The sequence below is a fragment of the Xiphophorus couchianus genome, chromosome 4 (genome assembly GCF_001444195.1).
Source record: "Xiphophorus couchianus chromosome 4, X_couchianus-1.0, whole genome shotgun sequence".
Taxonomy (NCBI): domain Eukaryota; kingdom Metazoa; phylum Chordata; class Actinopteri; order Cyprinodontiformes; family Poeciliidae; genus Xiphophorus; species Xiphophorus couchianus.
In genome coordinates, this window is record NC_040231.1 from 13377635 (window position 1) to 13395740 (window position 18106).

At 37.0% G+C, this 18106-nt stretch overlaps 1 protein-coding gene and 1 long non-coding RNA gene across 2 annotated transcripts in view; one reads left to right on the forward strand and one right to left on the reverse strand.

The window, feature by feature from the left end:
* The first annotated feature begins 3956 nt into the window (after positions 1 to 3956).
* LOC114143610 (uncharacterized) lies at positions 3957 to 6927 on the forward strand. Its single transcript, XR_003595281.1, has 2 exons — positions 3957 to 4320; positions 6762 to 6927. It is a non-coding gene; the product is annotated as an uncharacterized LOC114143610 (long non-coding RNA).
* Positions 6928 to 9404: 2477 nt separating this feature from the next.
* Positions 9405 to 18106, reverse strand: part of tspan15 (tetraspanin 15) — a 40241-nt gene continuing 31539 nt past the window's right edge. The window contains exons 5-8 of the mRNA XM_028015213.1: positions 17519 to 17632; positions 17043 to 17093; positions 16547 to 16663; positions 9405 to 11676 (exon numbers count right to left, since the gene is read on the reverse strand). Of these exons, the coding sequence (XP_027871014.1) occupies positions 11515 to 11676; positions 16547 to 16663; positions 17043 to 17093; positions 17519 to 17632 (444 nt within the window). The 3' untranslated portion in view covers positions 9405 to 11514. The remainder of the gene's footprint in view (positions 11677 to 16546; positions 16664 to 17042; positions 17094 to 17518; positions 17633 to 18106) is intronic.

Sequence of the window (18106 nt, forward strand, 5' to 3'; positions counted from 1 at the left end):
ATATATGTGTGAAAATGGTGTCTGTGTAACACAAACATTAAAACAGCCATGCAAGTAAACACAGGTAGTAAAGAAAAAAGAAGCTCCTACTTCACTGTTATTCAAAATCAAAATTATTCTAAGTACTAGAATGTTTGCGTTGCAGTTGCATAGATTCTGCAGAAATGGTGCAGAAGTGTGTTTTGCTTGTCATGTGAGAGCTGCAGCGGAATTTCCTTTCATGTTCAGTAAAACATAGCGATCTGTTCAATCTTATGCATGCAAACATTGAAAAAACATGCAGATGCAAAGGAAAAATATTAAAAGTCTAAACAGAAAACCTCCAACTGGGACTGACCGCTGTGCTGCTTGTGTGATGAAATCAGATTTAGATTTATGATTGGATAAAATATGCTGAGCACCCGTCAAATTCAGCCTCGTCTTCCAGTGTTGAGCTGGTAATGCCCAACATTTATAGTGAGGTGTTAAAATTACTATAATTACTATTACCACTAGTTTTTTAAACTTTATTTGTTTGTTATATAACAGAATATCAAGTATATACATTGGCAATGAGTTTGTAATTATTCTGACGCTGTATATCCAGTTATTATTTATAACTGTCATTATTACTACTATTATTATGGGTCAGTGATTTTATTTTATCCTGTTAGGAGAGTCAGTTTATAATAATTTTGTTTTATGTAATGTCATTTATTTGTAGGTTCTTCAGCACTGTAAATTGAGCAGGCATATGAATACCACAACATGTTTTCTTAATACAAGTTTCTGATGATCATTGAGTTGGTATATTGTATTAAATTAAAATGCTCACTGCTTTCTGCACCTTTTCAAACAGAAAAGTAGTGGTGAACTACTTATTTTGTTCTTGGTTATGTATTGTCTTACTGGTTTCTTGTTTTCTTTGTTTTAAAAAACCTGTTTGAAATAAATAAATACAAATTTCCCATGTAGAAGCACTTGTTTGCCAAAGACACGCTGTGAAGACTGTTCAGGCAGTAATGATCTGTGCAGTGGTTGTTGTTTTTCAGGCTTCATTTATTCCTGTTGTTTGCTTATTGAGTGCTGATGTCTGTGTTAAATGCCAGCCTCAGATCCGACAGAGAACCGGACTCATAAATTAGTTGCCCGGTTAAAGAAACAGAAGCGTGTTGCTCCTCCTAAAATTAATTAGGTAATTTTCTCCCCAGTCTCAACCAGAGAAGAATGTTTCATGTACATTATACAGAAAGGTGCAGCTATGAATCTGCAGTTGTCACACCAGGTGATTATTTTGGTTTGTTAAGTTGGAAATGTCAGAGTCAGACGAGACAGAAGTCCATGCTAGACCAATAAATGAAGGGCAACTACCCACACAGTACCGGACAGTGACTAATATGTCAATACCTGAGTGTATGTCTGTGCGAGCGTTAGGAAACAGGAACAGTGGAGGTTCCTGTTCCACTGTTCCACAGTGGAGGTTTTTGTGTGTGGGCAAAACTCATTTAACTCTGATTGCACCTAATCAGAGTTCTCCATCATTTTGAGTTACTATTTAGAAAAAAATACATAGTTTGTAACTGCACTGGTCTTCATACTCAGAGTAATTTTATTATGAAGTATCACTACTCTTACTTGAGTAAAATTTCTGGATTTTTTTACCCACTGAGTGAAGAACAAACATGTTTTAACCAAAGATTCACCAGACACAGACACACACCTGCAGTTTTTGTTAAAGTTTCATCCTTATTGAAAGAAACTGATTTGGAAAAAAATTATTTTGCCTGATTTTGTTATTTTTTGTTACTTAATTATTGTCATTTTTGTCCTGAAAATTCAAAAATTTCCACTAAACTTTATAATTTTGTCCGTCTGATTATGCAATTGTTAAATATTAAGTATTTGATAATTTGATCAGTTACTCAGTACTTGAGTAGACTTTTTACCAAATATGTTTTTAGTAATTTCTTGGATGGCTGCTTCTTACTTTTATTTGAGTAAAAATATGTTTTAGTATTGCCACTTTTGCTTCAGCAATATTGAACCAGGGAACACCGTGAAAACTATGAAAAACACAACAGATCTTTAAGCATAAAGTTTGGTAAACAAACAACACCGAGTTATTTTTTCTATCTCTCATAGAATTATGGTATACATAGCCTAACTTTATATGTATTAAAAGTGTCGTGTTCGCGCGCTTTTCTGTTAGCTACTGTCAGTCCCGCTTCCGTAACAGGTGTTACGTCGATCCGCATTTCCCCATCAGATACGGGTTAGGGTTCTGCGTCTTCTCGCCGCGCATGCTCGTTATGAGCACTGAGAAAGCACGCGCTTATTCAGAGCTCATCTGGAGAACTACGGACACCGTGAAAGCTCAAACAACGTGTTTCGGCAAAGTTGTCCCACTTTCTTCACGTTTTTGCGTGAAAATAATAATAATAATATATATATATATATATAAAAAAATTCCCTTCTCACCCACCGCGGGTGGTTCTTATCCTCTGAGCTCGGGTCCTCTACCAGAGGCCTGGGAGCTTGAGGGTTCTGCGCAGTATCTTGGCTGTGCCAAGGAATGCACATTTCTGGACTGAGATGTCTGATGTTGTTCCTGGGATCTGTTGTAGCCATTGGTCCAGTTTGGGGGTGACTGCCCCGAGGGCCCCGATGACCACAGGCACCACTGTGGTCTTCACCTTCCAGGCCCTCTCCAGTTCCTCCCTGAGGCCCTGGTATTTCTCTAGTTTCTCGTGCTCCTTTTCCTGATGTTGTAGTCGCTTGGTATTGCTACATCTACCACAACGGCTTTCCTCTGTTGTTTATCCACTACGACAATGTCTGGTTGGTTTGCCATTACCATTTTGTCTGTCTGGATCTGGAAGTCCCACAGGATCTTAGCTCTGGCGTTCTCCGTCACCTTTGGGGGTGTTTCCCACTTTGATCTCGGGGTTTCCAGTCCATATTCTGCACAGATGTTTCTGTACACTATGCCTGCAACTTGGTTATGTCGTTCCATGTACGCTTTCCCTGCCAGTATCTTGCACCCTGCTGTTATGTGCTGGACTGTCTCAGGGGCCTCCTTGCACAACCTACACCTTGGGTCTTGTCTGGTGTGGTAGATCTGGGCCTCTATTGCTCTGGTGTTTAGGGCCTGTTCCTGGGCTGCCAGGATGAGGGCCTCTGTGCTGTCCTTGAGTCCAGCTTTTTCCAGCCATTGGTAGGATTTACTGATATCAGCCACTTGGGTTATTTGCTGGTGGTACATCCCATGTAGGGGCTTGTCCTCCCATGATGGTATCTCTGGCACCTCAACCTCCGTTCCCTGTTGTCTGAGATATTCACTGAGCACATTCTCTGTTGAGGCTTTGTCCCTGATGTATTTATGGATCTTAGTTGTTTCGTCCTGGACTGTGGTTCTCACACTCACTAGTCCTCTGATCTGATCCAAACAGCTGCCAGTAATCATATATATATATATATATATATATATATATATTTTTTTTTTTTTTCTATATGTTATATATACAGTATATATTTATTTTTGAGCTTTCACGGTGTCCGTAGTTCTCCAGACAAACGCGCGCTTTCTCAGTGCTCATAACGAGCACGCACGTATTTTGCCGCCTGGGCAGCTGGTGCAGCTAGCTGAGAAGAGCTGACGCAGGGGAAACTGTATCTGATGGGGAAACGCGGATCGACGTAACGCCTGTTCTCTGCTACATGTTTCAAATAAATCATTTAAACTCAACAAACCCATGTAAAATCTAAGCAACATGTCGCAAATACGTAACGTGCCTTAATATAAAAATATAGTTAAAGAAGTAAATATGTTTACACCACGGGAAAACTGCGACTGGCTAACGTCTGGGTTACCATGACAACATGAAACGAACGGCAGGCTAGCGCCCGTTACGTCGTTAAAAGCAACTTTTTCTCCTGGCAACTGAACGTTTATCAATGTAAAGAAATGTTGCACCATCATCCAACACGTTTTCTTTAGTTCCTGACAGCCATCTGATTCATTCAGACATGAGGTAATGGCTCAGAGCCTGATAATTTACACTATCCCATTATGAGACTTGACAGTTAGCTACGTGTTGTTTCACAGCCTCTTTCAATTGCTCTTTTTAGCTGCAGCTTCAATTTATCTGTTAATTGTGATGCTCTTCACTCCCAGACCTTTAACTCTGATCTGGATTGTATTTATGGGAACTGTCATGCAGAGAATGTTTTGGATTTAGCAATTTAAGACTCAGACAATTTACTTGATGCGGCAGCGAGCTTTATGAAAACAAGTTGAGGTGGAGATGAACTCCATGTGCATCTGTGAACGAGTTTGGTGACGTAAGTGTCCTGCTTTTTGTCTGCAAAGTGTGACAGTGAATATGTGTAAATAACAGAAGCTGCGGCATTGTGTCCCTGGTATGACCAGCACACACCCTCTCACTGTCACTTTGTGTTTAAACTGTGGAAGTTTCTCAGCTTTCTTTGGTTTGACTCAGTTTTCTGAGTCAAATACGTTTGTTCCTAATCTGAGATTATGTGTTTTATCTATGTGTGAACTGACTTGTCAGGTGTTTAAGATATTTCTCAGACTTACTCATATGTAATCAGGAATGTATTATTTATCTATTTTGTAACAATCTAATTAAATAAAGACAATCTAATTAAATAAGCAAGACAAGGCAAACACACAAACTCTACTTTCACACCCTTCTTCCACAAGAGAACAGGGAAAGTTTTTTGCATAAGAAATTAACCTGTAAGATGATTAAAGGTTTAACTTTATTTAAAGTCTATTTTATCCCTCACAGTTTAAAGAAATGGCTTGCGGCCTATTTTAGAGTGATAATAAACGATGTTGATTTAAAAGGGGAGAGTTTGGCAGGAGAGAAAAAAAGGACATTTTGGAAACGCCTGCACATCCAGCAAATTTAAATGGAACGAAAAATATAACAAAGTGCAGAAAAGATGGTGTCTTGGCAGGCCATACTGTGGCTTCTGAGGTGTGCAGGAAGGTGTTCACTTTAGATTTGGAATCAATCAATTCTTGAAGAAAGTGATGCTGAGCTCATTGGAGGTGAAGAAAAGATTTTTTAAAATGGGAATTTTTACAATTTCTTTTGTGTTGGATTTTGTCAAACCCAAAATCACGAAACCAATGTTAATATCAGCAAAATACAAAGAGATGTTTTCAAATTATTCATTATTAAAGGAATGAAAGATTTCCAAACCCATGGATGTATGTCATTGTTTTCCATGTTAAAACATGAATTGAATGTGATAACCCATATTTATTCAGTAAGTTTTAAAAGTCAGACCCAAGTTTGATAAGAAGCTGGCCGGTAAACTCACAAAACACCTAAATAAAACCAGTTTGATATCAGGAATTAAACTAAGCAATTTATAGAAGCAAGAAATTATGCTTGAATAAAATTCAACAGATTATATGAAAATAATTAAAATCTATCAGCTCAAACAATGAAAAAGCCAAGGCTCTTCTCTGATTTGCCAAATAAAACAAACTAAAGAACTGAGGCTGTGTTCACACTGCAGCCTGAAGTGACCCAATTCCTATTTTTATTCCTTAATGCGACCTGTATCTGATCTTTTCATGACAGTCTGAACACAGGTCAGACTTTTTGACCCAGACAACTTGGATATCCGATACGTATCTCATCTTTTCAAATGTGACCTGAATCTGAACGTCCAGGTCGCATTCATCGACCTGAACGTCACTGATACTCAACGAACGTCACTATTCTCCGTCCTGATACGCGCAACCGGAAAGAAAAACAACGAACATGGCGGACGATAATGAGGATTAAGTTGTTAAAGTGCTGGCTCTGTGCGAACAACAACTTCAAATCCATTAGAGTTGCTACACCATTAGCATCCATGTTTACTTCAGCAAACACTGAGCACGCTCTCTAAGTGTGACGTTATTGCGCCCTCTACATGCGGGACACTTTCAGGTCGTTTGCGGTTCACACTGGAGAACAGACACAGATTGCATTTATTTGGAAGTGTGAATGGCCACGCCAGAAAAAAAAAAAATCTGATTTGAAAAAAAGTCGGAATTGGGTCACTTTAGGCTGCAGTATGAACGTAGCCTAACTAGCTGGCTAGTTAGCTAACCAACTGACTTTCTTTCTTTCTGCATTGAGGACCATTTGTAGTACAAAATATAAAAATAATAGAAACAATAATCTTGATTGTCTCACACTTTTTGGAAAATATTCTATTAACCATGAAAATGTTTTTTTTAAAGGTGTGCATCAGATCATCATATCATTGTTCGGATTTTTCAATACCTGGAGAATTTGACGTAATTGATAGGAATACTAATTCTCCTATTTAATTCTGAAGGCTGTGGAATGACCTCAAACACATCCTCCATGCTCAAAAACCCTAAAGTGTGTTTATTGACTCAAGTTGCAAAGATAAAACGTAGCTATTTGTCTTTTGCTGAAGGGCATTCTGTTATAAATGGTTGAAAGTAAAATTCATAGAAAAGTATTCAGACAAGTTAATGTTTTTGGTAATAGACAGTGTGGCCCACACACAGCCACATAAACATTGTTGACTCACAAGAAGCTGGAGAAGAGATCTATAGTCTAAATCCTGAGAACCGTACACAAACTATAAAATTAAATGAGCTGTGAAAAGTCTGATTTAAAGCACACCACGTCTGTTTTTGAAAAAATTTAATAAACAGTTGCATAAGGCTGGCTGGGTGCCTCAGAAGCACAAACATTTCAGCTCCCTTCTTCTGTGTTTAACAGTGACGAAAAGGAAGTGAAAGTGGAAGAAAAGACTGAATGCCAGACTGAGATGACTGACAGTGATGCAGATCAGCTCAGGGAAAGAAATGGAGCCAATCAATGTCAGCACAGAGCTATGATTTTTGAAGAAACACTTAACAAATAAAGACCTAATTTTTCCTTCAAACTTAAACATTTAGTTTTTACAAATTGGAAATCTGGTTCTTAAATTGGATAATCTATGTTGGCTTGTTGAAGGATCAATGATTATCTTCTGCAACAGGTTAGTTTTGGTCTAAACACACCAAGGGTCAAAGCATATTCCACAAAAACAATCAATGATAATGGATATAAATATTTTTGATTGAACCTTTTTACAGGATTAGTCTGTATAATTATACCAAGTTGTTCCTTCACAGAGCCTATTTGTTGGAATGGAGTAAAAAACAGCAACATCTCAATCACTTACAAACATCTTTAAATGGTTGAGCCAAAAGAGATTAAGCCAAAAAACTCAGAAATTGAGATTAATTTCAGAAATTTTCTAGAAAACCCCCCCTCAAACTCCAAAAGTTTTAAAGTTAATTTTAAAATATTTTCTTGAGCCATTTTTTTTTACTTTTAAAGTTAAGAAATTTCCATGTTTTTTCTAGAAAATTTCAGAGATTAATCTGAAAATTTGATTTTTTTGGTGAAAATTTACTCTTTTCTTGTTTTTGCTATCTACAATGACCCTAATACGCCATCGTGACCCAGCACACTTCTACAGAAAAGCCGAGTTTGCTGCACCAAATAAACTTTTAATTTATTCTACTCTGCAGAATATAGCAAGTGTTTTGAAAGAAAGTGACCCAACTCCTGTTTTTAAAACTGAAAATAAATTAGTTCAACCAAGCGGTGAATTTGAAAACGTTTGAACGATGATACGATAAACAAAAACCACAAAAAAGAAAAACCGGGTTACTTTATTTGGTTTTTTAGACTTTTTAAAAGTCTTACAGGGCCATGAATTATTTTTATCTGAAGATTTTGGTTCACATGACAAAAGGTTTGGACACCCTGCTCTACAACGTAGTTTTATTTATTATCGTCTTTTTATTTCGTCACTCTTTGTTGCGTGAGCCAGGTTTGTTCTGTCATGGTTTTAAGGGGTGAACTGGGACTCCACCAGTAACAAATACCAGAGTGTATCCAGTGTGTTACAAATGGATAACAAGGCAACAGAACCAGGCGTCTCGGGACGAGCTGGGAGTGAGAAACCCGTTTTACGTCAAACCAGCTTGTCACCGTTTAAACCAAACAGTATTAAAAGTGATCCTGATCCGATATCACATTCTGCAGACTGACACACAAACTGTGCTGCTGTAGTTTAACAGAGAAAAGTGACCTATTCTTTTACAAAGCTCACAAGAGCTCGCCTCTTTCTCGCTGGCCATGGAGGAAAAATAATCATCTTCTCGTTGGCCGCGGTAAAATATTTATGGATTTCATTCAGCAGGAAGTCCAGAGAGCAGCAGGAGTGAGAGGAAGGAAGAGAGAGACAGATAAACACTAAACCACTCTGGACACTCCCCACTTATCACTCATGCTGCTCTTACGTGGAAAGCAGATGAAGTCTTGTTTATTCAGAGCCACTTCTGAGAGGAAGAGCAGACGACACTTTGTGCTTGTAATGTGAACTCTAATGTGGAAACTTGAACAGACGTCATTACGCCTAAAGTTTTTATCTTTCTCCTATTCAGGAAACAAAACAACATACAAGTGGTGGGTCTAGCATGTGTACATTTATTAGATCATTTCAACACACGTAATAATTCTTAGTACTCTGTTCTTTAGTTCATACATAAGTTCATGTATAAGGTTTGTTTACTTTGACATGAAAAATGTAGAAACTAAGTACAAAGGCCGCCCCAGAAAATGCACAGTATGGCAACAACCATCATTTATTTAAAATCCCTTTGAGAAAATGTATTTTTAATCCCATCACATTCAAAATGGAAGCCAAAAAATAACACCATGCATTGGGTTTTATTTACAACGTAAATGGTCAAACTATGATATTTCTCTAAGTTTAAGTTGGCACAGTGACTGAGCATTACGAACGAATGACCTTTGACCCAGATGGAAGTTGTCACAGTACTGAGAGACTAGAATGTCGTATTCTTGTACATTTTAAATTTACAGTGAATTTTATTGTTTTATTTAATATACATGCATAAATGGCTGCACTGGATTCTATTTAAGCGTAAAATGGGATAAACCTCTTAAAACTGTTTGCATTAGCATTATAAAGTCTAATCAGACCATATGTAACAGTCTTACAATAAAACACACTGAAGATCGAAGTTTTAGCTCAAAAATCAAACAATTTTCAGAGGTTATGAATATTTTTTTAAGGCACTTTGTACACAAACTTTACTGATATGAGACAGGAGCAGAAACTACAAAACTGACGGATCTTTAAAGAGAAACACTGCAGCTTTAAGTCGTTTAAATTTACAGCATTTTCTTCGTTAACATGTTCATATTGATACTTTTATCGTTTCTTTATGAAATCCAACCTGTTCGTCACTGTTAGTGTTGTGAACGGAGTTTACTGGAAAGCAGAAATGGTTATGTCATCATAAAATACACATTTTCAAAGAGAAATGAATGGAGTGTTGCTTTATGTGGAAAATACATGTAGCTTTATTGTTTTAGTAGAAAAAAGGCAATACAAATTTAAAACAAACAACATTTTCAGCTTAAAAGTTCACAGGTGTAGAAAAATAACCCCTCATGTCTTGTTAGTTGCACCATGAGGAAAAAAAAAAGATATAACCCAAATTTACTTCACACTAGGATTGTGTTAATTAAACCACCTAATACAGATATACAGTACATATGAATATTAATGTAGTGCAAAATCAGACAAAAAACTTAAAAGATTTATTTTTAATCAAATTAATTCCCTTTCCATCCCTTCGTCTTTAAATTACCACCAAACCAAAGCCCTTTTAACAAGCACACCTTAAAAATATGAATCTTAATCAAGCATCGCAAAAAGAACTTCAAATCAAATGCGATCGATTTCAAGGTGAAGAAATTCGCTTATTTCAGAAAACTCAAGAACAGACATTCAAATGTTACAAGCACAAATAATTGCAGGTGTGGAATAATTTATTGGCACCTCAGGTAAAAATGTTCAAAACTGTAGAATAACCTGTCAAACAACCATTTTGAAAAAATAAAACGTTTAATTTGAACACATTTATTACAGGGTGCATCTATTAAGATAATTGTTAATTTTAGATCGTCTGAACTTCCAATCAGAAAGCCAACATTTCCCGTTTCCCTGGGGAATCAATACAGTGTAACACAGAAGCTGATTTCATCAAGCCACTTGTAAACATGCATAACAATTAAGTGGGTCAAAGAAGTGAAAAGAAACTAAATAAAACAACCAACTCCCTCTGAAACTCATCATTAGAAAAATGCAGCAAGTAGCACCATTTTGGGGTCATCAAGTTTTTAAAACAATTTTCACAGAGCTAGTAATTTGGAGTTTGACTGATTACAAAAGACTCCTTTTCTGTCTGTTAAAATGAAAAAAACAAACATGTTGAGTTCGCTAAACTTAAATTATTTGCTTTTAGTCAGATGACAGTAAGATTATGGTTCTTTGGCACCTTTGAAATCAAAACCTGTTGGACCTGAAAACACGTCGTCACAGGATCTTTAAGCAGAAAAATGATGCAAAATCAACTTTTCATTAGCTCCATCTCAGTTCCCTCAGACTTAAATCTACAGAGCGGAGAACATGAGAAAACTCTGGAGAGATTTTATAAAGACTAAAACATTAAGACTAAGCTTTGTTTTATAGCCAAGAATGGGGCTCAAAATATTACTAGGAGCATCAACAACTGTAAAACTGCTATTTTTCTCAAAATACATATATCCTAATTTAATTTATCTACGTCTGAACAGATGTATTTAAATTAAAGGTTGTATTTTTCTAATTTATAGGAGTAATATTACTCTACTGCAACAAAGGATGAATTTATTTTAAGGCTTTATGAACATTTTTGGCGATAATTGTAAACATATGCCGGAAGGAAACCTCATCTAAACTGGCAAAAAATATAATTTGTTATGCTAATGTTGCTTTGATGGAAAAATTTTGTTGGCCTGCATCTTCAGCTCAGTCAACTTTATAATTAGTTTGCACTGCATAATAGAGAGATTGTAAATACTTAAAGCACATGAGGCTGAAGAATCTCATTTTGTATTTGGAGCTAAAATCTGTCTGCTGCTGTTGTCACATGAAAACCTGCTATTGACCCTGAGATTACTATTTGATATAGCAGTAACCATGCCTCTACTAGTAAAACATGCATTTATGTTTATAATGATTAAAATGGATAAACTTGATGAACTCCAAACCAACATCAATACTGCATTTTGCAAATGTTACAAACTAACCTTGAACTAAATTGAAATTTAGGATATTAAAGTTCAGTAACAATGTCTTAAATCTCAACAGGCTTTACAAAACTGGGCAGCAAACAATTACCAAAGGATTTAACCCTGGATGAGGAGAAAACACACAAACATTTGAAGGCGTCATCAACAAAACTCCTGACAGATGTATATAAAGTCTTTGGTTTCTATGTTTATACATGAGACAAAATGGAGACACAAACAACAGTTTAGGAAAGGGGAAGAAAAAAAGAAAGAGCTGAATCTATTTGGTTTACTGACCACGCAGTCAATCAGCTGGAGTCACTGTTTGTGTTTACTTATTTGGCATACACTTATACCATTTGGAAATCCGGCCCCGCTTAACATTTGAATTGTAAGTCAGCTGCTCCTTCACTTCGTCAGGCTGCTGGTCCCACTCACGCTGCGTTTCTAAGACCTGATTCCTGTACAGCCAGGTAACGAGCACCCCAAAAAACTAAACATAGACAGAGAGAGGCAGTTGGAAGTGAGCATAATTAATGCATTCAAGTCTGGATTTAATTTGTCACTTTCTGTAATTTAGTCTTGCAAAGAAATCAGAAGTCCTTTGTTTTCGATTAGCAGTCTGAACGTTTATCCAAGTGCATCTCAATAACATTGGGTCAACAAGAAGTTAGGCAGTGGGCTGGGCTTCCCTGGGGTTGCTAGGTAACGGGAAAGGCTTCCCTGGGGTTGCTAGGTAACGGGTAGTGCCTGCTGTTGTGTGAGGCTACATTTCAGAGGTTTTTGAAACAGGTCATTTTCAGACACCAAAAAACATTAACTTGCTGCCAAAAATGAGCTGAGTGGATATTTTTTTAAGTGCTTGGTTTGTTTTTTTCAAAGCAATAGAGACTCAAATGAAAGCATAAAAACTTGAAAAATGTGAATTTTGCATAATTATTTCCCTTCAAACGTGTGTGCCGTTTGGTAACATTTTCTAAGTTATCATCAAGTACACTCATATTGTGTTGTGTTGTTCCATTTCAACAACTGGACACAGAATAGGTGTTAAACCAATGACCAATAACTTCACTTCTTGGATGTGCTCAGTTTTAGATCTCCACAGGAAAAAACAAGATTAAAGCTACAGCCATTGTTGTTTAGTTTGTTTGTTTAGTTTACTTAACAGGGATACAAAAGATGTTTTGAACCAGACTTGGCTCAAACCATTATTTTTTCTTTTAAATCTGTGGGGTTGCACAGAATTGTGTAGAATTGAACACAAAATGTGTCGTCCTTATATAGTCACATTACTGTGTATAGACAAAATTTGCGTTGATATTAACACATCTGTTTGAAGATTGTTAATTTTCCTGCCTATACCAAAACTTTTTTTTTTTAAACATGCCCTTGTCTGACATTTCAGGTTGCCAGGGTAGATTTGCTCTAAAAAAATTTATCTGGAGATGGTATCCTAATTGCATGGCTGACTTTATTAAATCCACACTGCATCCAGCCTCAAAGTGGGTTGGCAGCCTTGACGTAATAATAACCTGTGTTTGTATGACCTTAAGCCATCTGATTTATATGTGTGTCAGTATATGTGTGTGTGTCTGGGTGAGCGTATATGTAGAAATAATTGTGTTGAATGTGAACAATACAGCTGTTAAAGCTGTGGAATGAAACAACAAAGAACAGGCGGCCTCGACTCCAAAAGGCCGCAGCACCGCAGGTAGAGAGATAAAGGCAGCTCTTAAGGCCAGCCATGCGCTCCCACACAGGTAGAGCATCAATAAAACTAAAGTGCAGCAAAGACGCAAAACATGAGATATCAAGGCGAGGACTCAGTGCCCCCACAGCAACAAGCAGGGGAGGCACCTCAGCAGAGTCAGACTGATCTCCTCCATGATGTGCTGCACCGATACAGTAATTCATGCAAAGGAGCCCAGACAAAGTATTGAGGGAATAAGATGTACATTTCTGTACTGCATAGGGATCCAAAGAATATATTTCCAGAATTTCACTGAGTTCGCATATCTTGCCTATTGACCCTTTGCACATTCTTCAGAACTTGGACGTCAAAACAACCTAAGCCTGTCAATAAACAGACACCTGTAGCCTAATATCGCTTCTATTTGACTTCACTTTAAAAATCGTCATAGGATGCTGCGCAGTCGGCTGCACAGAAACGGATGAAAACCAAACTTGTCAGCGATGGATAGCAGCCGTCAATCATAATGAGCTCGGTGTAATTGCAGATCTGCAGAGAACACTTTTTACAAGGTAAGAAGATAAACGTTCAAATACTTTATAAGTAATTATGATTAGAAAGATATCAAATATTGCATTATGGAGAAGGTACGCGGCTAATCATTGGTAACCATGGAAACAATGGCCCACCATCATGTAGCCATGTAACATGTACGAGAAAAACTGATTAGCATTTTGTCTTTTGTATGCTTTTAATCCTGCTCCGGTGTAAAGGGAAACATGTTTATGACATAGTGACATAAATCATGTGGTGTGAATTCAGACAAAGTTGATAATTTGATCAACACGTTAAAGGAGGCAGGAAGTATGGGTCGGTTTCTAAGCTAACTATTTCAAATTTCTGTAAGTCCCGCCATTTACGAGCCTCAATCAGATGCGTTACGTTCAAAAACAAATCATCTCGACACAAACAAGTAGAAGCCGTGAATAAACTGACAAAAACAACTTGGGAAACCAATTTCAGTCGCTCTGTTCAACACTCCTGTTCTTCACTTCTGACATCTGTATTGAATGATTAAGTGAGGTAGTTGCAAAAGGGTCAATAGGTACTTCCACAGAGTGAAAGAAGCATATTGTGAAACTATTCAGCATGCTGCTGAACATCAGCAAACAAAGAGCGAATAAATAATAGACTAGATGCGTTTAATTTATTTATAATACACTTTGCATCTGTGCTCATACCGTTTTTATTTCATTGCATAATAATTGTGTTGTGGTGCTCTGCCCGTGCCTGCAGTCTACACTATTATATAGCTTAGCTCGGTGTCATATGGTAAGTGTTTCATATCAGCTAATATCAATAATTATTGCAAATGTTTTTGCTTTAAATTTCTGAAATACTCCCAAACTTTCCTGTTTTATCTACAATTTCTTTTTGAGCTGTTGTACTCATTTTCTCATTTTGCTCCAAGCTGGTTTTTTAAAATTACTTTTAAGCAGTTATGAGAAACAGTGTCAAAATCTTAAACTGCTGCTGTGCCAGTTACTCAAAAGGTTGTTGCTAGGTAACCATAGAACGAGTGAGTTGCTAGGTGACCAGAGAGTGAGTTAGTTGATTCCACCAACCTTTCTTAGCTGGCCATAAGAGGTTGAGCGGCTAAAGCTTTTCCTCTGCCAACAACCCCCACAATGCTTTGCATTTGTGGATCAGAGTTCAGTGAAATTAATGAACATTCTATCAGACATTATCTAATTGATATTGATCACATGTCTATTGTGATATATACTGTTACTGAGATATTTTGAATATTTAAAATGTCTTCAAGCTTTCTGAAATTTGAGAGGGTGTATTCACATTGTTATGCCATCGTCATTATTTGAAAATTGTCTCAAAATGACAATATTATCATTTAGCATAATAATTTCTGGGGCAATTTATCATCTAGTAAAATCTGTTATTTTGACGGGCCAGGACAGAAACTCTATTATGCTTCTGGAAAGAACAAACCAGCAACAGCGAATCATAATCAGGGTTCAAAATAAACTTCTTTATGATTTAGTTCCTTTTGTAGGAATGTGTCAAATGCTCAATAAGTCATGTTGCATCTGCTGCAAATTTCCTGTGAACAATACATTTGATTGAATTGGGTCTTGTCACTTGGAATGGAAATGAAAAGAGGAAAATGAAAGTCTTCTGAGTGACGGAACAGATTAATCTGTTTTGCGCCACCTGAACATAAATAACGGTAATGAGAAGAACCCATTATGTGATATCAATGACTGCCAGGCGGCATTTGCTCCACATCGCAGAAATAGCTTGGTGACAACCAACAAGCTTCTTACAGTCGCAGCCGATCAACATTCATGTATTCATAGCTGTCAAAGGGGCTCATATCTAAATGCATTGTGTAACTTTCAAGAAGATGTACAAGGGCAGAAATGTCAGGAACAAAAAAGGTCCCATGCATCTTACATCCAAACCGTAGAAGACAGATATTTAATGCAGAGTGGGTTAGTAAGTGTCTGTCGCTCCAGAATGGTGTTCTGACAACATAATAACATACAGTATGTATGCAAATACACAGAAAATGTAAATGAAATGAAGAAGCATTTTGTTACAACTGCCCTTCTGTTTCTCTCACTGCTGATGAAGTGAAGCCGTCGCATGTTCAGGGGAAACGAGGGAATGTATTTTCTGACGTTTAGTCATCAGATTTGCATCTCAGGCTGGAAAATGAGGACAAATGTTTGATCCTACATGTGTTTCTGAGTCACAGATGTGTTGAATTTTACTTTCTTAAAATGCCTCCTCCTCGTCTCACTGTGATTTGTGAAGAGGCTGGGACAGCATGAGGCGTGGGAGAGGGTTTGACGCTACACGTTTTTACACCACTTGGGTCGCTGAGAGGTAGTCAGCGAGCGCAAACTATCGGTGGATGCAAAGGTATACAAAATGATATAAAACAAAATTCTATAAACTTTATGTGGATCTTCTATGTTAAAGTATTGTTTAACAAATTAAAATATGAAAAATGTAGAATGCATGTAGTTTTGCACGCCATCATTCTCACTTTTATGGAAGGCTGGAAAGACCGAAATTACTGAATAATGAGACCAAAGCTGAACATTTCCTGTCTAAATACAACATGCTGTCTGTAAAGAAAAATACAGTGACACATGGTGGTGGCAGCATTATGGTGTGGGGAGAGTTTATATTTTAGCCGTTTCATTTTGTTTCAGTGCATCATCATCATCATCAGATTTTATGTTGAATACACTCTAAAATAACTGGTTTAATGTTTTTTATTGCAATTACTACAATATGAGGCATTTCAGTGATGCAAAACAAGCATCAGAAAAGCTTTAAAAAGTATCAAAAAGCTTTTCTTTACTCATTCATTTTAAAAATTTTCATTTATACAGTGATATAAATTTAAAGGTATTCATATTTAATGATGTTGATAATTGTCTTGCAGTTTATGAAAAATTGAAACTCACATACTCAAAAAATGAATGGGCTTTGTTTCACCCCCTGCCCCACTTTTTCCTTCCACTCAACTTTCCAGTATGATTCTTGCAAAGAGCCCCCCGAACAAACAACTTCTTAAAAAATTATTTTATATCATTATATACAAATCAGCTGTGAAACGTGCGCTGTGCAGTGCATTTTTTACCTGAGGCAGGAGGATAACCAACAACAGTATAGCCATCTTTGTATAGTTGTCCTCCATCCAGTGCATGAACGCAAATGTGCAGCCTCTCGCGTAGATATCCTTCATCGCATCTGGCCGCTACAGCAGAGAAAAAAATAAGTCTGTATTTATACAGAAGACAAATGTCAAAACAAACATCTTTGTTTCCTGTCTTACAGGACATAGAACTTCCTGGATTTTGCCTTAATTTATTACTTGTATTACGATATGTCCAAGCTGTTATTCTAACTTATACTAAGCCTTGGAGGAATTTACGAGTTGCTGAGACTCATAAATCCTTTACGGGGTTATATCCAGCTACCATGGAGACAGTACTTTTAAACTACTTGCCTTTAATTGGCACTTTAATGAGTCTGCTCGGTATGTCCACCAAGAGAACAGAAAACAAGATAATGAATTGGAGGAACTTTAGTTTAAAGAATTTTACATTTATGTTGATATTTCTATGATCTCTTACCGTTTTATTCAAGACGTCGTGCCCACACAGAGTGTTGACCACTACATTAGGCTGGTGAGATGAGAAGAAGACAAAAATAAATATATATGCATTTCCTTCATAAAATGTAAAATGCTTTCTGCAGAAGTTTCTTTTCACATTTATAAAACATTTAGAGTTTAATTGCTGATGACTTGAATACTTTTCCTGCCTCTCTCAAACTCAGCTAACAGATTAGGAAGATAGATTATTCACAGGTTTTTCATAAAGCATGCATTAAATGTTGTAATTATTTAACTCAGGTGTGTTGAAGCAGATAAAGGTTGGAGGACACCGGCCCTTAAAGGCTGTATTTGAAGTTTTTCAGTATTATTGTAAAAGCTTCAATGAGCCACTTGCAGCTCCAAATGAATATATAAAAACTGTAACATGGAAATGCTGATGTAGCAGTATTTGCTTGCATACCATCGGTTGTGTTTATAATGTTTCATGCTCACCTGGGTTATACAGCAGGTATATGGGACTCCACAGGCCAGCGGTCCACGTCCAGGACATTTGTGGTATATGTTGACTTGCCAGTCTTGAAAATCTTTACCGCCGCAACACTGAAACTGGCAGAGACAAGAAAAATGGCAGAAATTAGAGGAGGAAGGTGAGAGGAACAGCAAGAGGGAGAGAGCAGGATTTCCAAATTAAAAAGGAAAGAAAAAAGGTGATCAGAACAGTTTGGAAAACAGCATTAATTTCTGCTGAGCTGACAAAATGCCTGCAACATTTCAGGATGAAATGAGCAACAATTAAAGATTTACATATAAATGAGTGAATGTGTTTCTCTGTGCATCTGCACAGGTGTTTGAATAGCTGGGCGATACGTTATATATTATAGATAATTGTAGCTCAATTTAGCAAGTCAATCACACACTGCTCTCACATCCAGCGGGAGATTTAATTACAACAATTCTACATAGAGCAAATAGCAGTTTTAAAAAGCTTTTAGTTTGTCTTCTCACCAAAAATACTAAATCCACATTCTCTGATCTTTGCTCCACATTCAGCTAACATGCGACAGGAACAAAATGAACGGT